Source organism: Scyliorhinus canicula, chromosome 10 (genome assembly GCF_902713615.1).
Source record: "Scyliorhinus canicula chromosome 10, sScyCan1.1, whole genome shotgun sequence".
In the NCBI taxonomy this organism is placed as follows: Eukaryota; Metazoa; Chordata; class Chondrichthyes; order Carcharhiniformes; family Scyliorhinidae; genus Scyliorhinus; species Scyliorhinus canicula.
In genome coordinates this window covers 155,802,189-155,827,486 of record NC_052155.1, presented here as the reverse complement: position 1 = coordinate 155,827,486, position 25,298 = coordinate 155,802,189, and the positions used below count along the sequence as shown (strand labels likewise).

The 25,298-nt window shown below is 48.4% G+C and overlaps 1 protein-coding gene across 7 annotated transcripts in view; it reads left to right on the top strand.

The window, feature by feature from the left end:
* Positions 1-25,298, top strand: part of oxr1a (oxidation resistance 1a) — a 576,817-nt gene that overhangs the window by 278,569 nt on the left and 272,950 nt on the right. The window contains exon 1 of one of the 7 annotated variants that reach the window (XM_038809977.1): positions 16,505-16,721. The exons of the other annotated variants lie outside the window; for them this stretch is intronic. Coding sequence (XP_038665905.1) covers positions 16,562-16,721 — 160 coding nt within the window. The 5' untranslated portion in view covers positions 16,505-16,561. Of the gene's footprint in view, positions 1-16,504; positions 16,722-25,298 lie in introns of those variants that run through there. 7 annotated transcript variants of the gene reach the window in all.

The following is a 25,298-nucleotide window of genomic DNA, read 5'->3' as shown; positions in this document are numbered from 1 at the left end:
ATTCTTCCTGCTTGTCAGGGACTGCGGGGTTGGGTCGGGTCATTTGAGTATCTGCGGTCCACTTCCAAAATGTCATCCTCTAACTTCTCACGCTCCTCTCTCTTCCCTATTCATATATTCTTTGTGTGATATAATATGCGGTCTAATCACCACTTTCAAGGCCTCCACAGAATTGAGGGCAAGACCAACCCATTCCCATTATAATCTTCATTATTGTGACAAGTTGGCTTGCATTAACACTGCAATGAAGTTACTGTAAAAAGCCCCAAGTCACCACACTCCGTCGCGTGTTCAGGTACACTGAGGGTGAATTCAGCATGCCTAATTCACCTAATAAGTATGTCTTTCGGGACTTGTGACCCAAGCCAGGAATCCAACCTGGGACTCTGGTGCTGTGAAACAACAGTGCTAACCATGCCGTCCGAAAACCCCACATATTCGTCCTTAAAAACCCATGTCCGCTAATAACCCCACATCCAGCCTCTATGCCGGGAGCTGAACCAGACCTACCTCTAATACCAAGTCCACTAAATGTGGAGCTTGATCTGAGATGACTCTAGCCAAGTATTCTGCTTTGCTCACCCCAGGAAGGATAGACTTTCCCATCAAGAAAAAGTCTATCCGAGATTATACTGGGGGGAAAAATGAAAATTCCTTAGCCCCAGGCTGCATATCTGCCACGGATCTGCTTTCCCCCACCCACCACCTTCATAATCGCCACAATGTCTTCACTGCTCCCGAAGGGGCCAACGACCTCGGCCTAGACCGGTCAAGTTTCAGGTTCAAAACACAAATTAAATCTCCCCTCGGAATCGACTGATTCATGTCCAAATCCGGTATTTCGGCCAAAAATCTCCTTGCAAATGTTACATCATCCCAATTCAGGGGATATCCTTTCACCAGCACCACCAACCTACCTTCCAGCATCCCATTGACTATCACATACCTAACTCCTTGATCCGCCACAACTCTTCCAGCAAGAAAAGGGGCCTTCTTGTTAATTAAAATTGCCACCCCCTCAGGCTCTGCTATCGAAGCCCGAGTGGAATACCTGGCTCACCCAACCCTTCTGGAGCCTAGTCTGATCCCTCACTCGCAGGTGGGTCTCCTGCAAAAGCACAACATTGGCTCTTAAATTCTTCAGGTAAGAGAAAACTCTCGACCTTTTCACCGGGTCCCCCAGACATCTAGGGTGGAATTCTCCGCTCCCGCGATAAATCAGGAAGGCCGTCGTGAACATGGCCGAGTTTCACGACGGCCTTGGAGGCCGCTCCTCTCACGTTCTTCACCCCCACCCGGGGGGCTAGGAGCGGCACTCCGTAACTCTCGGCCGCTGGGCCTTGACGCTTGAGTCAAGGCGGCGCGCTGAGAATAACGCGACGGCGGTGCCTTGGTGACGTCAGCCTCGCATGCGCAGGTTGGGCAGCTCCAACCCGCGCATGCGCGGCTGACGTCACGACGGCTGACGGCTCAAGCCCGCGCATGCGTGGTTTCCAACTTCCCCTCCGCTGCCCCGCAAGACGTGGCAGCTTGATATTGCGGTGCGGCGGAGGGGAAAGAGTGCATCGCTTGGAGACGCCGGCCCGACGATCGGTGGGCAACGATCGTGGGCCAGTCTCCTCCCGAGCACGGCTGTGGTGCTCACTCCCCTCTCCGCCCCCCACAAGCCTCAAACGGGCATTTGGCGCCCATGTTCATGACGGCAGCGACCAGGTGTGGTTGCTGCCGTCGTGAACCGGTCGGGAACGGCAGGCCGCTCGGCCCATCCGGGCCGGAGAATCACCGGTCGCCGTGAAAAACGGTGAGCGGCGATTCTTCCGAGCGGGGGGTGGGAGAATCGGGGGGGGCGTGTCATGAGTCGCCCGGCCCTCCCGCGATTCTCCCACCCGGCGTGGGGAGCGGAGAATCGCGCCCCTAACATTCCAAGTGGCTACTCTAATCTGGGGTCTCTCAATCCCACCCCACTTTCAAATCAGCCATTTATATGGTGAGGAATTATCCCTTCCTTACTGCAAATTCCTAAACCCAAGGCCCACCCAAAATGGCCACCAATCCCACCCATAAGGTGGGACAAAAAAAAGTCCCTGGCCACCGTCAGCACTCTACCTCTGCCCCTTCCCTCCAACTTAAAAACCTGCAGAGTGCCTACTGAAGAACAATACTCCCTCCTTGCCAACCCCTCCCCCAACTAAACAAACACGCAAGACTCATTGAATCCTGTCTCAACAGGTCCAACAGGCCACTCTCCCACCTCACTCCCGTTCACTAGTTAAGACCTAGCTGTTAGTGAGGTACCAGAGGGGCACACACCTAAAGAGGAAAGAAGAAATTGAAGCTCCCCCTGCCCACCACTGCTGCAAAGGAATAACCAAAACCAAAGCCCTTGCAATTCTCAACTTCTCACTGGAGACCACATTGCTTCCTTAACCATTACCTCCATTGCCCCCCCCCCCCCCATCCCACCACCATCCCTTCCCAAACTACATATACATTGGACACTTCCTATCCCTTCTAGCACAAATCAAGAAGCCCCAAATAACCAGAAATATATACAGAACACTGAAACATCCCCAAATGCAGTTTGACCTGTTGTCCACAGACAAGGCACTCGAGGATGGTTACTTATGAATATGGGGAGAGGGACAGGCATCTCTTGGCTTGCCAATTGAGATGGCATGTGGCCACCCGGGAGATTATCCAGGTCAGAGACCCGGGCAGCAGACTGGTGTCCACTCCAAATAAAGTTAATGGAGCATTTGAAACTTTTTATAAGAATCATTATAGGTTGGAGCTGCCGGACGGGTGGTCAGTTATGTCAGAGTTCTTGGAGGGCTTAGAGTTTCCAGAGGTGGGGGAAGAAGAACATGAGGAGCTGGAGATGTGTTGGGTCGAGAACAGGTCCTAGTGGCTAAAGGCGGTTGCAAACAGGTACGGCTAGACAGGTTCCCGGTGGAGTTTTACAAGGGGGGCGATTCTCCGCACTCACGACGGTGCGGAGAATAGCGGGGGTCGTAAATTTTTACGGCCACGCCGGTCTGACGCCCTCCCGCTATTCTCCCCCCCCCCCACGCCCGTCTCCCGACACGAATCGCTGCCCGCCGTTTTTTTACGGCGAGCAGCGATTCTCAGCTGGCCGATGGGCCGAATTCCAAGCCCTTTACGACCATTTTTAGGAACGTCAAACACACCTGGTCTGATCGTTCGTAAAAACGGCCGTAAAGTCGCGATCTGGGGAACCATGGCACCGATTGGCACGGCAGTACCACGGCCGTGCCAAGGGTGCCATGGGCCCGTGATCGGTGCCCACCGATTGCGGGCAGCGGGTACTTACCCCGCGCACTCTTTATCCTTCCGCTGCCCCGCTGTATCCATTCGCGGGGCGGCTGAGGGGCATACCGGCCCGCGCGTGCGCGGGTTTCACGCAAATGCGTGATGACGTCATCCGCGCATGCGTGGGTTGGAGTCTTCCAATCCGCGCATGCGCGGCTGACGTCATGTGACGCGTCAGCCGTTGAAAACTCTGGCAAGCGGGCTTAACGAAATTCGTTAAGCCCGCGATGCCAGAGTTCACGGCCGCGGGATGCTAGCCCCGACCGGGGACAGAATCGGTTTCCGGTCGGGGGGGGGGCGGAGGCTGGCGTCAAACCCGCCCATTTTTGACGCCAGCCTCACGATTTCTCCCGGGTTCGGAGAATCACGCCCAAGATGTTTGCTGGACAGTTGATTGCCTTACTGGTAGGAATGTTTGAGGACTGTTTAGCAAGGGACTCCCATCCTGCAACTCTGGTACAGGCATCGATTTCCCTTCTACTGAAAAAGGGCACAGACCCCATGGAGTTTAGGTTGTACCGTCCTATTTCATTACTTAAAGTGAATGCAAAGGTAATGGCTAAGGTGTTAGCGCTAAGGTTAGAACACTGTCTTCCTATGGTGATTGGGGAAGATCAAACAGGATTTGTTAAGGGCCACCAATTGTCGTCCACTGTGTGGTGATTGTTAAATGTAGTTCTTTCCCCGTCTGTCGGGCCCTATTCAGAGGTAATCATCTCATCAGACGACAAATTGGCATTTGATAGAATAGATTGGAGGTATCTCTTTGCAGTTTTAGAGAGGTTCGGGTTTTCGGGTTGGGGCCCAGGTTTGAGTGCTGGATATGCCTGTTGTACAAGGCTCCTTCGGCTAGCGTTCACACCAACACCACGAGCATATCCTAAACTTGTAAACTTTGGGGTCTCCTTCTTTGACACCATGTCAGGGATTCTTACTATCGAGCTGGAGCCTTGTCTGCTGGTGGCCATTTTTGGGGTTTCAGACTGCAGGTGGTGGTGAAGACGGTTATCCTTGTCTTTTCCTCATTAATAGCCTGGAGGCGGGTGCTGCAGGGGTGGAGATCTCCTACTCTGCCCAGTGCCTCAGCCAGGTTGGGTGAGCTCATGGAGTTCCTAGATCTAGAGGAATCTAGAGGAGGTCAAATACACCATGAGAGCATTGGTAGAAGGGTTCTACTCGAGATGGCAGCCATTCATTTCCTTTATCAAAGAGTCAGTCACTGCCAGCTGTTAGGGTGGGTTTTAGTTATATGTTGATGGGTTGGGTTTAGTGGGGTTGTTAACTATCGATTGTGCTATTCACACATTTTAACTTCATGTATTTGTTGTTTAGTGTGGCATAATTTTGTTATAATGAAAAATGTCTTCAATAAAAATCTTTTAAAAAAAAGCAATTAATTGGGACATCCTGAAGTAATGAAAAATACTTTATAATAAAACTTGAGGGCGGCACAGTGGTTAGCACTGCTGCCTCACAGCTCCAGGGACCCAGGTACAATTCCGGCCTCAGGTGACTGTGCAAAGTTTACACGTCCTCCCCGTGTCTCCTCCAGGTGCTCCGGTTTAGTCCCACAGTTCGAAGATGTGCAGGTTAGGTGGATTGGCCTTTCTAAATTGCCCCTTAATGTCCTAAAGGTTAGGTGGGGTTAGGGGATAGGGTGGAGGTGTGGGCTTAAGTAGGTTGTTCTTTCCAAGGGCCAGTGCAGACTCGATAGGCCGAATTGATCCTTCTGCACTGTAAATTCTATGATTCTATAAATGAAACTTTGATCACAAAAGGTTGACTGATTTATTCAGCTTGCCAATGCCTGAAGAGGTTTAACGACTCTCAAATTCCACTGAATCTTCCACCTGAAACTCTTCCAGTTGTCATTTGATTTTCCAGGATACTTCACCGCTTACGAGGTTTGATTTTCAAAAACAGTGATCAGAGATAGAAACATACTATAATAAATTTACGAACTTAAGAAAAAGGAGCAAAGTAGGCTCTTCATCCCCTGGAGCCTGTACCGCCATTCAATAAGATCACAGTTGATCTGTTTATGTTTTGAGTTCCACATTCTCCATCTATCCCCAATAATCTTTGATTCCCTTACTTAACAAGAATCTACCATTCCTGCCTTCAAAATAATCAGTGACCCCGGTTCCTGTGTCTTGGGACAGACAGTTCCAAACCCGCAAAACCCTCGAAGAGAAAATCATTCTCATCTCTGTCCCAAAATTCCAGTTCTCTTCCCACAGGTGCTCTGAGGCAGACCTTTGTCTGTTTTCATTGTTTTTCCTGGAACAGGGCTCATGTCTGTCACCAGAGGCTTATAGCTTGAGCGGCACCACTCCACATCAAGCGTGGCTGACCAGGAGTCTCTTTCGATCTTACCGCCATTCGCATGTTGGAAGGATTTGCAGGTTGACACTCCACCTGCGTGATGAATGCACCTTCCTTGGCCATTCACTCCTGGGTGGGACTCAAACCCGGAGCTTCTAGTTCAGAGGCAGGGGTGCTAGCCACTGCCCCACAAGACATCCCTGTCCTATGAGGGTGACCCCTAATTTCAAAATAGTGTTGCTTTATTCTGGACTCACCACAAGAGGAAACATCCCTTCCATGTCTACATTCTCAAGACAATCTTATATACTGCAATCAAGTCAGCCCTGTCTCATCTAAACTCCAGTGGTAACAAGCCCAAATTGTCCAACCTATCCTCATAAGACATTCCTCTCATTCTAGATATCAATCTACATCCTTCCTTAAATAAGGAGACCAAATCTGTGCACAGTATTCAAGATGTGGGGCGGAATTCTCTGACCCCCCGCAGGGTCGAGGAATTGCCTGGGGCCGGCGTAAATCCCGCCCCCGCCGTGGCCGGAATTCTCCGCCACCCGGGAATCGGCAGGAGCGGGAATCGCGCCCCGCCGATCGGCGTGCCCCCCGCGGCAATTCTCCGGCCTGCGATGGGCCGAAGTCCCGCCACTGTCAGGCCTCTCCCGCCGGCGGGATTGGCGGCGCGAGCGGACCCCCAGGGGGGAGGGGGGGGGGGCGCAGAGAACTCTTAATCCCCTCATATTAATGTCCTCTACTACCACTGCATTCCTTTTTGCTCCCTCCACTTGAATGGCTTTCTGTTCCGTGGTCAATTTGCTCATCCACCCTGCAGTCCCCATCCTCATCCAAACAAGCTGAGAGAACTTCAGAATCTATTGGGCAATTTTGCCGAGGCTGACATTCCTCTCCTCTCGTTCCCCTTACCTGCTTCACTCATAGTCATACCGTCATGTTCCTGACCAAATCAGTAGGCCGTATCCGAAGTGGTGCGACTGCCTCCTGGTACAAAGCATCAAGGTAACCTTCCTGCTCTTGATGTGCGTCAGAATCTGCAGCTCAGCCTCCAGGTGTGCCAATGTTCCTCGAGCTGCAAACATTTGCTGCTATAGTGTTTACCCAGGAACACAATGGTATCCAGGAGCTCCATTGACTGCAGCCTTGAGACATTATGGGGGCGATTCTCCGCACTCACGACGGTGCGGAGAATAGCAGAGGTCGTAAATTTTTACGGCCACGCTAGTCTGACACCCTCCCGCTATTCTCCCCCCCCCCCCCCACGCCCGCCTCCCGACACGAATCGCTGCCCGCCGTTTTTTTACGGCGAGCAGCGATTCTCAGCTGGCCGATGGGCCGAAGTCCAAGCCCTTTACGACCGTTTTTAGGAACGTCAAACACACCTGGTCTGACCGTTCGTAAAAACGGCCGTAAAGTTGCGATCTTGGGAACCATGGCACCGATTGGCACGGCAGTACCACGGCCGTGCCAAGGGTGCCATGGGCCCGCGATCGGTGGGCACCGATTGCGGGCAGCGGGTACTTACCCCGCGCACTCTTTGTCCTTCAACCGCCCCGCTGTATCCATTCGCGGGGCGGCTGAGGGGCATCCCGGCCCGCGCATGCGCGGGTTTCGCGCAAATGCGCGATGACGTCATCCGCGCATGCGCGGGTTGGAGTCTTCCAATCCGCGCATGCGCGGCTGACGTCATGTGACGCGTCAGCCGTCGCAAACTCTGGCAAGCGATGCCGGAGTTCACGGCCGCGGCATGCTAGCCCCGACCGGGGACCAGAATCGTTTCCCGGTCGGGGGGGGCGGAGGCTGGCGTCAAACTCGCCCGTTTTTGACACCAGCCTCACGATTTATCCAGGTTTCGGAGAATCATGCCCTACCTGTTCTGCCATTCTTAATGTGTTTTAATTAATTATGTTATTTGTTTCGATATTTTATTCACTTTATGACCAATCTTTTAAACCTTAAGGATAAAATAGAACTTCCCCAATTACCAGATACTCATCAAACAGCTAGCTCCTTGCCCAACCAATTCCGACAGCGTGGAAAAGGGAAACAAACAATTCCTTCAAACCCCTCTCCCTCCACATACTCCCCCGCTCATCAAACTCCAAGTCTGCAGTCAGCTTCCAGAAAACAGTGTCTTCTCACTTCACTATTATTTGATTCATTCTGTTGGGAAATAGATTTTATTTAACCTTCATTATTTTCCTATTGGCACTCGCATGTTATTTGTAGTCTTGGGTCTAAGTGTCAATATGCAGAAATGTGACCAGTTCTGCTGCCCAATGTTGATCCACCTAATTCAGCACAGACCAGGGATTGATGTTGTCATGCTTGTGGGTAAGCTGGCAATCTACAGGCCCAGGTTATGCATGTCTGTCCCATGGGATGGTCACTCCGCATGCCTGCCTCTTTCATCCTCTGGATAATCCTAGTGAAGGAGCATGCAATGTTTGCCAGTTCTTTTTTGTCTATACTAGGAGTAGGACAACTAAGAGTTTCTAAAAGAGGCGAAGACTATGGATTGAATTTGGAGACTCCTGCTCCTTTTGGTTCATTTTTACACCAAGCAATGTACTGACTGGATCTCCAGGAGAAATAATAGGCTGGATTCTCTGCTGGCAGAATTCTCCACTGTGCCGGCAGCGCACCTACACCCAGGGATTTCCTGACAGCGTGGAGCTGCCCACAATGGGAAACCCCATTGGCCAGCTGGCGGGACGGAGAATCCCGCTGCCGGTGGGAGCACGCTGCCCCAGTTTCAATCCCGCCCAACAAGTTTCAACATATTGGTTGGATCCTTACCAAAAACTGGTAACTTCCAATATAATTTTAAAATTAATCAAAAAATATTATAAATTCTGGTTTCCGGTTGCGGCGATAAGTGGTTACGTTCAAAGTGGCTCCCGTTCAGCAACGTGCTTTTCGCCCTTGTCAGCTAATTTAAGGGTGTAATTTTTTTTTAAAAAGGAAGCAAATTTGTGCTTACTGGTCTCTCCTCTGATGTGGAATGCTGCAGAGGGTAAAACCAGGCAGAAGGCATTTAAAAGCTCCTCACCTCAAAAGGCAGCACTTCGTGGTGAGGGGAAGAAAAACATGTCGGAGCTTTCTGGATCGTCGACGCTTACCCTGGAGCCAACGGAGAAATTAATGGAAGTCCTTGTGAAGAGTGCCATAAACAAAGGCAGTTGTTGGGGGAAGATGTTTCTAAAGAAATTGAGGGAGCGGTGGCCCCCTTTTGGTTAACCTTGCAGAGGGTAGATCAGTGGATGGAGGCACAAGGCACAAAGATCCGTGACAAGGAAGAGGTGGTCTCGGATCATAGTGAACGGATTGCCTCATTGGAGGCTGAGGCTAAGTTGATGATGGAGACCCAAAAGGTTTTAAGAGCCCAGGCTGAAAACCAGAACAGGTCCAGGCCAGGCATCAAAATTTGCATATTGTTCGGCTACCGGAGGGCATCGAAGGCACGAATACCACAGAATTTGTGGCGAGGGTGCTCGGGAAATTGATGGGGGAGGGGTCTTTACTAATCCTCTCGAGATGGACCGGGCCCACCGGTCACAATGACGAAAACAAAATCCGGCAATCCACCATGGGCAGTCATAGTCCACTTTCATAGATTTCTCGATAAAGAGCGGCTCTTGAAATGGGCGAAGGCCACGAAGGAAAGCTATTGGGAGGTGCCCGTTTTAAATTTACCAGGACGTCAGGGCGGAACTGGCAAAGCGACAAGCTGGGTTGAACAAGGCCAAGACGGTGCTTTACAAAAAAGAGGTGCGATTTGGAATGGTGTATCCAGCTCGATTGTGGGTCACGTTTAAAAACAAGGACCATTACTTTAATACGCTGGCGGAGGCAAATGACTTTGTAAGGAGGAGCGGACCAGGAGAAATTTGATTGTGGTTATGGGATTTTTTTGGGGAATTTTGCATGCTCATGTATATAGTTCCTGTCACTGTTTGTGCTTTAGTTATTTGGGCTCCGTGTTCTTCTTCACACGTGATAGTATGGAGTATTTTGGTCAATTAGGGGTGTGGACTCTTTATTTATTTATTATTTTGCCTAATGTGTACTTTTGCTTTGGACGAGAGACTGGGGTAAGTGGGCGTTTGGCTCTTTCTGGTGGGATTTCCCTTTTGTAAAATATTTTGGACTTGCTGGATGAAGGCCGCCTGGCTAGCGGTTTTGCTAGTTCACGGAAGCAGGCCGCCTGGCTAGCGGTTTTGCTAGTTCACGGAAGCAAAGTGGGGGTGGGGGCTGCTGCTAGATGCTTGGGGTAGGAGTGGTTTCTGTTTTGTTTGTTGGGTTAGGTAATAGGTTTGGGTTGGTTGAGTTTTCTGTGTTGGGGTGGGAGGGATTGTGTGCTTATTTGAGCTGGGAATGATGGTTAGCAGATGTTTGGAAGGGTGAGGGAAAGGGAGGGGAAAGGGGTGTTGGGTGGGCAGCTGGGGGTGGTGGGGGTAGATAAAATGCTGGTGACTAGGTTCTCTTTATGTATGGGCCAATGTAGGGGTGGAGGCGGCATCCAATTTGGATGTGTTTGGATTTGAAGTAGGTTGGGGCCCAATTGGACATCCTCACAGAGGGGATATGGCTCACTCTACTTGAGGGAAGGTCCGGAGCCCATCACGCGGTTTGGTAGCGTAGTACTTAAGGGAATTTAATGGTCCAGTTAAAAGGTCTCAGGTTATTACTCATTTGAGGACTTTGAACGCAGAGATAGTCTTCTTGCAGGAGTCACATTTACAAGTTAGGGATCAGACGAGACTGAGGAAAGGGTGGGTGGGGAAGGTGTTCCATTGAAATTTTGATTCAGGTTCGAGAGGAGTTGCGACCTTGATCAACAGGAGGATGGCATTTATGGCAATTAGAATTTTGACAGACCCTGGCGAGCAATATGTCACGGTGAGTGGGTGCACCAGTGGTGTTAGTTTTCTTTTCCAAAAATATTTTATTGAGGCATTTATATTTTCACACAACAAACATAATCACAAATCAAAAGAAACCAACAGGCCTGCAATTAACATACTCAACAAAATAAATGATGATTCAGCTTGAATCAACGTGGAATGAGATGAGCCAGCTTCGCCGATTGCAAGGGACATTTTATGAGTTTGTGGATAAAGCCAATCGATTATTGGCTCACCAATTGAGATGGCATGCAGCCACACGGGAAATAACTCAGGTTAAAGATGAGGGGGAGTGCTAGTTACTGCCCGGATAAGATTAATGGAGTCTTTAAGGTTTTTTAATTGAGGCCTATACAAGTCTGAACTCCCAGAGGATGGCTCGGAGATGGAGTGACATTTGGGGAGATTGGTCTTCCCAGTGGCAGAAAGGGTGAAGAGGGAGGGGCTGGAGGCACCGTTGGGGGTGGAGGACGTTATAGACTGTATTGGTTCCATGCAATCGGGGAAAGCACCAGGGCCAGAAGGTTTTCTGGCCAAAGTTTACAAACAGTTATGGCCATATTGTAGAGAAGTAGAGAAATACAGCACAGAACAGGCCCTTCGGCCCACGATGTTGTGCCGAACTTTTGTCCTAGGTTAATCATAGAATTCTGGACACTAAGGGCAATTTATCATGGCCAATCCACCCAACCTGCACATCTTTGGACTGTGGGAGGAAATCCACGCACACACGGGGATGATATGCAGACTCCACACAGACTGTGACCCAAGCCAAAATCGAACCTGGGACCCTGGAGCTGTGAAGCAATTGTGCTATCAACGATGCTACCGTGCTGCCCTTAAGAACAAATTAATCTACACTCCATTATTCTACCCTAATCCATGTACCTATCCAATAGCCGCTTGAAGGTCCCTAACGTTTCCGACTCAACTACTCCCACAGGCAGTGCGTTCCATGCACCCACTACTCTCTGGGTAAAGAACCTACCTCTGACATCCCCCCTATATTTTCCATCATTTACCTTAAATTTATGTCCCCTTGTAATGGTTTGTTCCACCCGGGGAAAAAGTCTCTGACTGTCTACTCAGACAGGAGGCTGAGTATAAGGCGTTGCACTTATTGGGAGTGAGTCTTATAGCCCTATTTCACTATTAAACACTGACGCAAAAATACTAGATACGGTTCTGGCGAACTGTTTGGAGGGGTGCCTGCCAGATGTGTTCTCTGAGGACCAGACAGGATATCTGAGGGACCAACAGTTGTCATCTAACATCAGGGCGTTTTTGAATGTGGTCATGTCACCTCTGGAGCAGGTGGTGGAAGTAATCATCTCCATGGATGCAGAGAAGGCCTTTGACTGTGTGGAGTGGAGCTACCTCTTTGAGGTTTTAGAGGTGATTTGGGTTATTTCCTGGGTGAAGCTGCTATATAATGCCCTCATGGCTAGAGTCTGGACTAATGCTGTTAACTCAGGATATTTCTGACTACACAGAGGCATGAGACAGGGATACCCGCTGTCTCCACTAATATTCGCGCTAGTGATTGAACCATTGGCCATTGCACTTAGATCATCAGAATGGAAAGGTGTTGAGAAAGGAGAAGGTGAAGAACATAGAATGTTCTTTACGGGGACAATTTGTTGTAATTTCTGATCCTCCCACAGTTATAAGAGAAATTATGGAACTGTTGAAAAAAATTTGGATCCTTTTCAGGGTACAGATTGAATATGAGCAAGAGCAAGATGTTCCCCGTAAACTCCATGGGGAGGCTGCCTTTTAAACTAGCCAAGGCACAGTTTAGGTATTTCGGGATTCAGGTGGTGTACAATTGGACACCGTTGCATAAGTTGAACTTCACCAGTCTGATGGAAGAGGTGAAGGGGGACCTGAAGAGGTAGGATGCCCTTTCTTGGCGGGTTGATTATAAATGGTCAAAATGAATGTTGTACCGAGGTTTCTATTCGCATTTCAGAATCTTCCAATCTTTCTCTCAAAATTTATTTGTGCTCGGGTCGATAGATTAATCTTTGCCTTTGTCTGGGTGGGAAAGACTCCCAGGATCAGAAGAGCTTTCCTGCAGAAGAGGACACAATTGGGTGAGTTGGCGCTACCAAACGTGATGCACTATTACTGGGCGGCGAACATCGGAAAGTGCGAAGATGGTTTGAGGAGCCGGGCATGGAATGGGGTAGGATGGAGGCCTTTTGCACAGGGTCGTCTCTGAGGGCGGTGGTTACGGCCCCTCTTCCATTCTCCCCAAACTCTTGATGAGCCTGGTGTTCGTGGCATCTTAAAGAATTTGGAACCAGTTTAGACAACATTTTGGACTTGGGCACATGTCTTTACTGTGATAATCATAGATTTGCACCATCAGGGTTGGACGCTATATACAGGATATGGAGGAGAAAAGGGGTTGAGAGGTTCAGGGACTTAATTGTGGAAGGTAAGTTTGCAAGTCTAGAGGAGACGAAGGAGAAATTTCAACTCCCCAGGGCGAGTGAATTCAGGTATTTGCAGGTGAGGAATGTTATTCGTAAAGAGTTGTCCTCGTTCCCCCAATTGTCAAGACTCACACTGATAGATAGCTATTACGGCAGTGTTTTTCAAACTTTTTTTCCCGGGACCCACTTTTACCAACCAGTGGACCTTCAGGACCCACGCTGGCCGACGTTCATGACACATGTCGGCCAATCTTCACATCACACCATTATTGTTTACCTTTAATGCGGGAAGTGAGTCTTCTTGGTCCTCGCGATCTCACTTGCTTCGTCATTCAATGTTACATTTCTGCAAAAGATTTTAGTTGACGATTTACGTTCTCGTTGCATCCTTTGAAAAAAAAATCAGATTTGTCCTCGAACTCGCCATGCTTTTGAAAATGCCTTTGAAGATTTTAGGATTTTAAACTTTCATTTGCCAGCACTTCCGTGCATATAACACAGATGGGGTTTGCATCCTGATTTGCATTGGCATAATTTAAGCCATACCTCAAGAAATCATCTTTTTATTGCTCCTATTTCAGTTTCCTCTTAATTATTTGTTCACCAGAGGTCCTGGAGGTCACTATACAGCTCACACCAGCCCTGCTTTTGTCCTGCCATGGAGTCTCCTGACAGCTCTCTCCAGCAGATTCAGTCGTGAGATCCTGACCTGTTTGTGTCTCTGGCTCTCTTTTCCTTATTACTTATTAATCTGTTTTCAGTTCTTCACACAGTCCATTGCTTGCTTGCGGTCAGCTACAAAATTGAGGAATCTCTCCTCCATGATTTCACGTCCAAATCATGGATGTACAGAGCGCATGGCGTCAGTGCATGTGCTGGGTGAGGGACTTTCTCTCTGCCGCTGCCTCTGACGGAAAGACCTGATTGTTCATATTTAAAGGCCGGTCCTGTCCACCTTTTTTTACTTTGAAACTTTATTTCCAATACCTGATTTTTCCAGGTTTATGACTTTTTACTACAGAAAATTGAAACAATTCCAGTTGAACATGCGCATCCATACATTTACACACAAACTTTGTTTTAAATATATTCCATTTTATTTAGAAATTTAAACAAGTGTAGAAATAAGTACAATCTTGTTTTTACTTTACAAACTATGGGCGCGATTCTCCGTTGCCCACGACGGGTTGGAGAATAGCGGGAGGGCCTTTCCAACAATTTTCACGCCCTCCCACTATTCTCCCCACACCACGGCCGCCCCACGACACGAATCGCTGCTCCCCGTTTTTTACGGCGAACAGCGATTCTCCCCAGGCCGATGGGCCGAGTTCCCAGGCCTTTACGGACGTTTTCATGAACGCAATTACACCTGCTCTCACCGTTCGTGAAAACGGCCGCAAAGTGCCGTCCCGGACAACCATGGCACCGATTGGCACGGCCGCACCACGGTGGCACGGAGCCAAGGGTGGCATGAGCCTGCGATCGGTGGGCACCAATCGCGGGCAGCGGGTCCGATACCCGCGCACTATTTGTTCTTCCGCCGCCCCGCAGGATCAGTCCACGGGGCGGCTGAGGGGCATGACGACCCGCGCATGCGTGGGTTTGACGCGATCATTGTGCGCGTCAGCCAGCGTGACGCTTGGCGCGCGGACTTAGCGACGATCACTAAGCCCGCGATGCCGTGCTTCACGGGGCCCCGCTGCTAGCCCCGCCCAGGGGGGAGAATCGGGTCCTGGGAGGGGGCGCAGAGGCTGCCGTGAAACACGGCCAGTTTCACGGCAGCCTTTACGACTCACCGCATTTGCGGAGTATCGCGCCCAATATGTCTTACTGGTTCCACTGCATTGCACTATCTAAACATCCAAGCCATCTCCTTCTCCATTCTCACCAAACCCACTTAATTCCCGTTTGCTGAGAGTGGGAACACAAAGTGATGTCTGGACGTTTCTTCCAGTGTTGACACGTGTCAGCTGTATTGACTGGCCTCATTTGATCAGTATTCCTCGCCGAGGCACATAGCCGAGCCTCGCTCTGCCCGCCACCTCAAACGCCACAACAATCGAGAGGTGCCCGCGGCCAGCATTATTAAAAGCCGGTCGCGGCCATTGGGGACTTCTTCCCATGATCAGCAAAGCCACAACTCGCTTCCCGACCCTCCCAATATCTGCCCGCGACCCAGAGTTTGAAAAACGCTGTATTACGGGATGCAATGGGGCAAGGGAAGATCTCTGATATATTTGAGTCTTTGTTGGAGATGGGAAACCATCACTAGAAGAGGTAAGGGGGAAGTGGGACTAGGAGCTGGGCTTAGGGGTGTGGAGTGAGATCCCGCACAGGGTGAACTTTACCACATCCTGTGCTAGGTTGAGCCTGAAATAATTTAAAGTATAGTACATAGAGTGCACTTAACTAAGACGCATATGAGTGGGTGCTTCCCTGAGGTAGAGGACAGGTGTAAGAGTTGTTCAGGGGGGCCTGTGAATCACTCATACATGTTCTGCTCTTGCCCTACTCCAAGCTAGTTGGGTTCTGGGTCTCATTTTTATGAGATCATGTCAGAGATCGTTGGGGTCAAACTAGAGCTGTGTCCGCTGGTGGCTGTCTTTGTGGTGTCAGACTCCCAAGAGCTCCTAGGGCAGCGCGGTAGCACAGTGGTTAGCACTGTTGGGTTCAATTCCCACTTGGGTCACTGTCTGTGAGGAGTCAACACATTCTCCCCGTGTCTGCGTGGGTTTCCTCCGGGTGCTCTGGTTTCCTCCCACAACACCCAAAAGACATGCTTGTTAGGTGAATTAGACATTCTGAATTCTCCCTCTGTGTACCTAAACATGTGCCGGAGAGTGGCGACTAGGGGTTTTTCACAGTAACTTCATTGCAGTGTTAATGTACGCCTACTTGTGACAATAATAAAGATTATTATTATTGCGGTTAGTAGAGGAAGGCTGACATCTTGGCCTTTGCCTCCTCGGTGGCTCAGGGGCGTGTCCTGCTTGGACGGAGGTTGGCGGTGCCACCCAGGGCCTCGCGGTGGTTGAGCGACCTGGCAGAATTCCTGCAATTGGGAAAGATTAAATATACACGGAGAGGGTCGGAAGAAAGCTTCCATTCCAGGTGGATGCTATTCATCACTTTCTTCAAGGACTTGTTGGTGTCCAGCAGTTAGTGGGATGGGTTGGGAGGTTTAGGAGGGGAGATCGGAGAAAATGAGGATTGTTGCTTTGTTAAAATAAAAATGACAAGCTGTGTGCCAAAATTAAGCAAGAATTTGACATTGTTTGGAATAAAGTTGAGGTTTTATAAAAAAAAAGTTATCTCGACTCTTACTTAAATGTCTTGCTCCTCCGATTGAACATTTGTAAGCTGACAAGAGAGGGTGACGGGGTCAGAGAGAGGTTGCACCGGCCGCGTCCTCACACACGTTGTCACATCCTCCACATAAACATTGGCCGGAGCTGCTCCGGAGAGGAAGATGGCGGCGCTCGGCGCGTCCGGCTGATCCGCCCTCCGCGTTGGAGACCGACCGACCGAGAGAGAGAGAGAGCGAGCATGGAACATTTCAGCGGCTTTCCCGGCAGGGGAGGCAGGTTGCTGCGGGGCAGCTCCAACAGACTGTGGTCGGGACTGCGGGTGGTCCGCTTCCTCGACTCGGTCAAGGAGGCGGAGGCGGGAGAGGCGCGAGAGCCTCCGCTCCGACCAACTGCCACGGGCAAGTAGCGCCAAGTTTGGACTCGACTTTGGGCCGGTGTCTGGGACGCGGCGTCCCCCTCCCCCATACTTTTGCACATCTCTTTGCAAAAGTTTTAAGCTTTGTTTTGAGTGACAGGTGGGCAGCGTTAACTTCCAGGTGGCGTGACACTTTGCGAAGAAGGAAGTTCGCAAGGCTGAGGGAAACCTTGGGAGAATTTCAAACGCGCGTCGGTTGCTGCTTTCCTGCCCGTTTCACTTTTTCCATTCTGACTTGAGACGCGTGGAAATGATCCCCTCCCCGATTTATTATCACCTTTTCGACTGCAATTTTTCTGAGTGCTTAAAGCGCTGTAGTACTTTTCAGAAAGAGGGAGCGTTTCGAACGTGCTTTTATTTTTGGACGATGTTTCTTCGCTGGGTTGGGTGTGTGTGTGAAAGGGAAGTCAAGAGTGCTGACAGCTGAGAAAAAGTTACACCACTTTCCCTTTGACTCCACCCCTTCCAGCGTGTGTGTGCGGAAGGTACGGTCCTTGGGACTGGTCTCAGTGCACAGGCTGCTTCCCGTGCTTTTTAAAAGGGAGGGGGGGGTGTTTATCTGCCAAGAGTCAGCTGCCAATCGTCCCAAACTGCTGGGCGATTTGTGCTGCTCCCCACTGCAGGACTCTACTATCAATCTTCATTTCAGTTTCAAAACATTGTCGCAGGCTGATATTCCATGACGTGGTGACATTGATATTCCCACTTTCCTGCAGGAGACCCCCAGGAAAGGACCTTGTGACAGCAGATTTAGTCTATTGCAAAACCGAGATTTGTGCAATCGCTCTGAATTGATTGATTGTCGGCTGCGCTGATGCGTAGATTAGTGAAAATAACATTGGGGCTATGGTTTGTTTTCTGACTGAACTCTTTGATCAACTTCTTAGCTGAGCCTACCTAACTTTATCGCTGCGAATGCTGTGCATGCGAAGTGTGCAGACAGGTACCAACGGCCATCTTGCCTTGCCAGGAGAGACAGTGTAACTTTACACCTTTGAGGATCCCTTTAACTCACCAATGTACATTCCACACTGCAAAATGTGCCCAGTCCTGAAGGCAGCACTGACTTGTGACGTGCTAAATTGTAGAAATTGATTCAATAAATCTGGTGATACGCTCTAAAATGTCCACCAAACCTGCCAGATTGTCAAAAAATCACTGTTCACTCATGTCTTTGAAGAAGGGAATTTTTCACTCCTACCTAGTCTCGGGATTTGAACGCTAAACTAATATGTAGTTTACAAAAAAAATTCTTGCGTAAAAAAATAGAAGCAGGAGGAAGCCATTCAGCCCCTCAAACCTCCTCTGTGGTTCATTATGATCATGGCTGACTAACTTCAATACCATTATCCTGCCTCTTTCCTTTCTCTCTTCACCCCCCCCCCCCCCCCCCCCCAATATCCCTTGATTCCTTTAGTCCCAAAGAACTATATCTAATTCCTTCTTGAAATTACTTTTAACTCCTTTCTGGCGTAGTGAATTCCCGATTCAGAGGAATTTCTCTTTACCTCAGTCCTAAAAGGTTTACCTCTTATCCTCCAACTATGACCCCTAGTATGGACTCTCCCACCATCGGGAACATTCTTTATTAATCTACCCTGTCTAATCTTGTTCGAATTGAAGTTTCTATGAGATTCCCCTCTGATTCTTCTAAATTCCAATGAATATAATCCACAGCAAGAACATTCTTCCTCAGATAAGGGCACCAAAACTTCACACAATACTCCAGGTGTGGCCTCACCAATGCCCTATACAATTGCAGTTAAACTCAAATCCTCTCTTGCCATGACGGCCAACATAGGCCATCTTTACCGCCTGCTGTACTCTTCCTTTCAGGGACTGATGAACTAGGATGCCAAGGTCTCACTGAGAGACTCGCCGCTCTCAATTTACATCATTCAAATAATAATCTGCCTTCCTATTTTTTCTACTGCCAAAGCTGCTAACCTCTCATTTATCCACATTCTTCATCTGTGACATATGCCCACTCACTCAGCCTGTCCAAATCCCATTGAAACATCTCTGCATCCTCCTCACAGCTTCCCCTCCCACCCAACTTTGCATCATCTACAAATTTGGAGATAATACATTTAGTTCCCTCATCCAAATCGTTAATATAAAATGTGAACAGTTGGGGATCCTAGCACAGATCCCTACCGCACCCCACTAGTCACTGCCTGCCAATCGGTAAAAGGTCCATTTTATTCCTGTGTTTTGCTTCCTGTCTGCTAACCAGCTTTCTATCCATCTCAAGACACTATCCACAATCCCATGTGCTTTAACTTTACATATTAATCTTCTATGTGAGACCCTGTCAAAAGTGTTCTGAAAGTCTAAATAAACCACATCCACTGGTTCTCCCTGGTCAACTCTACTAGTTACATCTTCAAAGAATTCTAGTAGATTTGTCAAGTGTGATTTCTCTTTCGTCAATCCATGCTGACTTTGTCTGATTAGACCACTGCATTCCAAATGCTGTGCTATGAAATCCTTGACAATGGATTCCAGCAACTTCCCTACTACCGACATTAGGCTCACTGATCTATAGTTCCCTTTTTGAATAGTGGAGTTACATTAGCTACCCTCTGATCTGTAGGAACCATTCCAGAGCTCAAAGACTTTTGGAAAATGATCACCAATGGATCTGCTTTTTCTAGGACCACTTTCTTAAGTACCCTGGGTTCAAGATTGAAGATTATCAGGCCGTGGAGATTTATCCACCTTCAATCCTATTAATTTCCCAAAGCCACTAATTTCCTTCAGCTCCTCAGAAACCTTTGTTTCTCAGAACCTCCAGTAGGAAGACCGAAGCAAACTGCGAATTTAATTCCTGAGCCATTTCTTTGTTCCCTTTTATGGATTCTTGTCAGGGAATAATTTTGTTGACAAAAAAAAAGGATAATCTCAAATTTAGAATATAAACCGATGAGGTTGATTGGACAACAAAGATGGATACTTAACATTCTGGGTCACTGTCTGTGTGGAGTCTGCACGTCCTCCCCCTGTGTGCGTGGGTTTCCTCCGGGTGCTCCGGTTTCCTCCCACAGTCCAAAGATGTGCGGGTTAGGTGGATTGGCCATGCTAAATTGCCCGTAGTGTCCTAATAAAAATAAGGTTAAGGGGGGGTTGTTGGGTTACGGGTATAGGGTGGATACGTGGGTTTGAGTCGGGTGATCATGGCTCGGCACAACATTGAGGGCTGAAGGGCCTGTTCTGTGCTGTACTGTTCTATGTTCTATGTTCTATATTCCATTAGTTGAGGCATAGCATGACAGTGTCCTTCCTGTGGATCCGAGGTCTTTTGGGGTCTTGTCTTGGTTGCTAGGATTTCAGACTTTTCTTGGTCCCGAGGACCTAGATACTTAACACTTGAAGTCTCAACCTAATTCTAATCTAAATACAAAATCCCTTTGCCGCTTAAGAGTTCTAATTTCCCAATCTATTTATATCAGAGCCATTGGTTGAATGATCCTCTCTCTCTTTCTTCCGCATCTAGTCTACAATTGCTGCTTGAGTACGAAAGGTAGCAACTTCACCTCGAGTCCGAACACTGAATTCTAATTCTGATCTAACCCTGGACTCAGAAGGGAAAATCCCTACCCCCTTCTGGATTCTTACAATCCTAACCTATATTTATTCCTAGATTTCTTGCAGTAAATCTGAAACCTTCCCTGGCACAACTACAAAGGGGCAAGATCCTCTTTTTTTTTTAAATTTAGATTACCCAATTATTTTTTCCAATTAAGGGGCAATTTAGCGTGGCCAATCCACCTACTCTGCACATTTTTGGGTTGTGGGGGCGAAACCCACGCAGACACGGGGAGAATGTGCAAACTCCACACGGACAGTGACCCAGAGCCGGGATCGAACCTGGGACCTCAGCGCCGTGAGGCGGTTATGCTAACCACTAGGCCACCGTGCTGCCCAAGATCCTCTTTTTAACAAGTCTCCTGAGACCAATGCTACCCCCTGGTAAATGATGAGATCCTAGAGAGCTTCTCCCCCAATTTCATACCTTTTTTTCAGGCAGCTTTTGCAACATTTGGCCGAAGTCTTGAGCACTTGTATAAATATAACTAATAACCTTTTACATATATTTGTAACTCCTGACCAATGAAAAGTGAGCTTATGGCTTTCTTGCAACAACCTAACCACAATTTACATCTTATCTTTACAATTCTAGCCGTCGGGCATCCTTTCAGCCAGTTGGTATCCCAGTTTTGGCTTCTGTTTACTGATAATGTTGGAATCTTTGGAGACCAAATACAACAAAAATTGTGAAGTGAACCGAGGCAGCAGTTGAGATATATAGAACGTAGAACGTCTGTTCTACGTTCTATATATCTCAACTGCTGCCTTGGTTCACTCCACAATTTTTTCTCCTTGAAGCTATATTACAGTTGTTCTACTTGGAGATGTCAACTTACATAGAACATAAAACGATACAGCGCAGTACAGGCCCTTCGGCCCTCGATGTTGCACCGACATGGAAAAAATCTAAAGGCCATCTAACCTACACTATGCCCTTATCATCCATATGCTTATCCAATAAATTTTTAAATGCCCTCAATGTTGGCGAGTTCACTACTGTTGCAGGTAGGGCATTCCACGGCCTCACCACTCTTTGCGTAAAAAAACCCACCTCTGACCTCTGTCCTATATCTATTACCCCTCAATTTAAGGCTATGTCCCCTCGTGCTAGCCACCTCCATCCGCGGGAGAAGGCTCTCGCTGTCCACCCTATCTAACCACAATTTACATCTTATCTTTACAATTCTAGCCGTCGGGCATCCTTTCAGCCAGTTGGTATCCCAGTTTTGGCTTCTGTTTACTGATAATTTCTTAACATTCCAATAGTACATACAAATTCAGACTTTCATCACCAAACTTATGTATAGTACAATTTGATAAACTAGACTTTATTAATTACACAGTGGTGTCATTGAGGTAATGTTTTAACACTAGCTTGACCGCATAATTGATTTTTAATGCCTTCAGTGTATTGAGGGCAAAGTACCAGCTATCTCAGATGGCTAGTGTGTGGTATGTCTTTCAGAATAATGCCAAGAGCATGAATACAATTCCCGTTCCAGCTGAAGTAGACTTTGGACCTGCCCCCTTGCCCTGTCTCTGAGAGTGGGAGGCAGAGTAAACTGGTCATAAGTTGCTAAAAAACCTCAGGATTCAGCAGCAGCCGGCAATGGGCCAAGGACCTACCTTCAACTCCCTTGTTAGTCAATAATCTAAGTCTGCCTAAAAATATTCGAAGACTCTCTCTTCCATTCCCTGGGAAGAGAACTTCATAGGCTTGTAACTTGGAGGGGAGCTTGCAGCTGCTCTTCTTCCCTGGGCATGGCATGGTGGAACAGTGATTAGCTCTGCTGCTTTACAGTTCCAGGGACCCGGGTTCGATTCTGGCCTTGGGAGGCAATCTGTTTGTGTGGAGATCCCTGTGTCTGTGTGGATGCTCTGGTTTCTTCCCACAGTCCAAAGATGTGCAGGTTGGCTGATTTGACCAGAATACATTGTCCCTTAGTGTCTAGGGATGTGTAGGTTAGGTTAAGGGTTTACACTGGGGAAGGGTGCTTTTTCAGAGGGTTGGTGCAGACTCAATGGGCTGAATGGCCTCCTGCATTACAGGGATTCAATGATTGTAGATGTTGGGAGGTGCTGTTGAAGGAGCCTTGTGGATGTTGCCACTGTGTGCCAAATTTGAGATGGTGCATGTCGTTGAGTTGTGTTGTTGGAGCTGCTTTGGGAAAGTGGAGAGTATTTCATTGTACTCCTGACTTGAAGTCAATCTTTGGAGAGTCAGGAGATGAGTTACCTATCACCGAATTCCCAAGCTCTGATCTGCTCTTGTATCCACTGTATGGACATGGCTCTTGCAGTTCAGCATCTGATAGATGTTGATGGTGGGGAATGTGATCATCAGAATGTAATTGAACATGAGGGAAAATGTGTGAGGTGGCACAAATGTTGTCCACCATTTATAGGCCCATCCATGGATATTTTCCCAAGTCTTGCTGCATTTTTCTGAGGAGTTGCATATAAAACTGAACTGAGCCAAGTAATCTTGACAGAAACCATGTTGAACATTGTTTGCAAGTTATGGATGGTAAGTGCCATTATTGTTGACATCTTCCATCAATTTGCTAATTGAAGTGCATTGACGATGTTAATTGGCTGGATTGGATTAGTCTTTGGTTTTGTGGAGAGTGTTCCATTTCTGGGTGATATCAGTGTTGTAGCTGTATTCAAAAAGCCACAGCCTCCCCGAACAGGTGCCGGAATGTGGCAACTAGGGGCTTTTCACATTAACTTCATTTGAAGCTGGATCTTTTTTTTTCTTGAATTTGTGTATCCTATCATCTGTGATGGTGGTTCTCACCACCAGGAGGAAGCTGAGATGGATCATCTGCTTGGCATTTCTGTCTGAGGGTGCCCATGCCGCCTTCATCTTGTCTTTTCTTCTCTCATACTGGGCTCCACTTTGAGGATGTGGTATTTGTGGATTTTCCTACTCCTGTTAGTTGTCCACCTAGACACTGGTTTAGCTCAGTTGGCTAGACAGATGGTTTGTGATGCAGAGCAAAGCCAGCAGTGCGGGACCAATTCCCGTACCGGCTGAGGTCATCCATGAAGGCCCCAACTTCTCAGCCTTGCCCCTCGCCTGAGATGTGGCGGTCCTCGGGTTAAATCACCACCAGTCAGCTCTCTCCCTCAAAGGGGGAAGCAGCCTATAGCCATCTAGGACTATGGCAACTTTAACTTACCTTTTGTAAGTATCATCTCATGACCCATTATCTAATATCACAGACTTTAGGTTTTTGAATCCCCTCCCCACACCCACGCACACCCACGCACGCACATGCACACTGCTGCAAGCTGCTATTTGGACTGATTTGGCAGACCCCTTGATTCCGTATGAACAAAGAACAAACAAAGAAAATTACAGCACAGGAACAGGCCCTTCGGCCCTCCCAGCCTGCGCCGATCCAGACCCTTTATCTAAACCTGTCTCCTATTTTCCAAGGTCTACTTCCCTCTGTTCCCGCCCATTCATATACCTGTCTAGATAGAACATAGAACAGTACAGCACAGAACAGGCCCTTCGGCCCTCGATGTTGTGCCGAGCAATGATCACCTTACTCAAACCCACGTATCCACCCTATACCTGTAACCCAACAACCCCCCCTTAACATTACTTTTTAGGATACTACGGGCAATTTAGCATGGCCAATCCACCTAACCCACACATCTTTGGACTGTGGGAGGAAACCGGAGCACCCGGAGGAAACCCACGCACACACGGGGAGGACGTGCAGACTCCGCACAGACAGTGACCCAGCCGGGAATCGAACCTGGGACCCTGGAGCTGTGAAGCATTTATGCTAACCACCATGCTACCGTGCTGCCCATGCTGGGCAGATGCTTCTTAAGATGCTTCTTAAATGATGCTATCGTGCCCGCCTCTACCACCTCCGCTGGTAAAGCGTTCCAGGCACCCACCACCCTCTGCGTAAAAAACTTTCCATGCACATCTCCCTTAACCTTTCCCCCTCTCACCTTGAAATCGTGACCCCTTGTAACTGACACCCCCACTCTTGAGAAAAGCTTGTTGCTGTCCACCCTGTCCATACCTCTCAGAATTTTGTAGACCTCAATCAGGTCCCCCCTCAACCTCCGTCTTTCCAACGAAAACAATCCTAATCTACTCAACCTTTCTTCATAGCTAGCACCCTCCATACCAGGCAACATCCTGGTGAACCTCCTCTGCACCCTCTCCAAGGCATCCACATCCTTCTGGTAATGTGGCGACCAGAACTGCACGCAGTATTCCAAATGTGGCGAACCAAAGTCCTATACAACTGTAACATGACCTGCCAACTCTTGTACTCAAAAGGGCTTAGCCCGTAATGTCATTTCGATGGACTCAGTTATACACCTCTTCTGGAATTTTTAAAAATATTTTCACTGGTGGTTCGTCAAGCACTTCAAAATGTTCTGGAGAACAGACAAGCTCCATTTTGTAGTTTAACTTTTGGGGCTCAGACCTAGAAGGCACCACAAAGCAGATCGATCTCTCAGCTCGGCAATTTGAACTTGTTACAGCCACGTCTGTGGCAGTCTCTCCTGTTAAAAGCCTGCAGGCAGTAGTCAGGTCTGTGAGAATTTGAAATGTCTGTTTGGAAGGCTGATGATGTAAAACACTCTTCTATCAGCTAAATGTGGCAATGAAGGTGTCCTCCAGTTGGCCTGTGAATGTTCCACTTCAGAGTAAAAGGCTGGGGCCTGAAAGTGACTTTTCCAAATTGATGGCCTGTGGTTAAAGACCTTTTTCTGCAGTCAGGTCAACCTGTGGAGGGCCTTGTCCAGTGCCACTGGAAGGAAGAAGGGGTTGTTTAAATACCTCATGAAATCCTCAGGCGAAGAATTCTAATATTACATCAGTGGGTTAGACTGTAGTGGTCCTACAAATGCAAATGACTCCCTAGAGGGAATTCTACCGCCTCCATGTTCAAATTGAAGACAACCATTAGATAAGGCAAACCAAGAG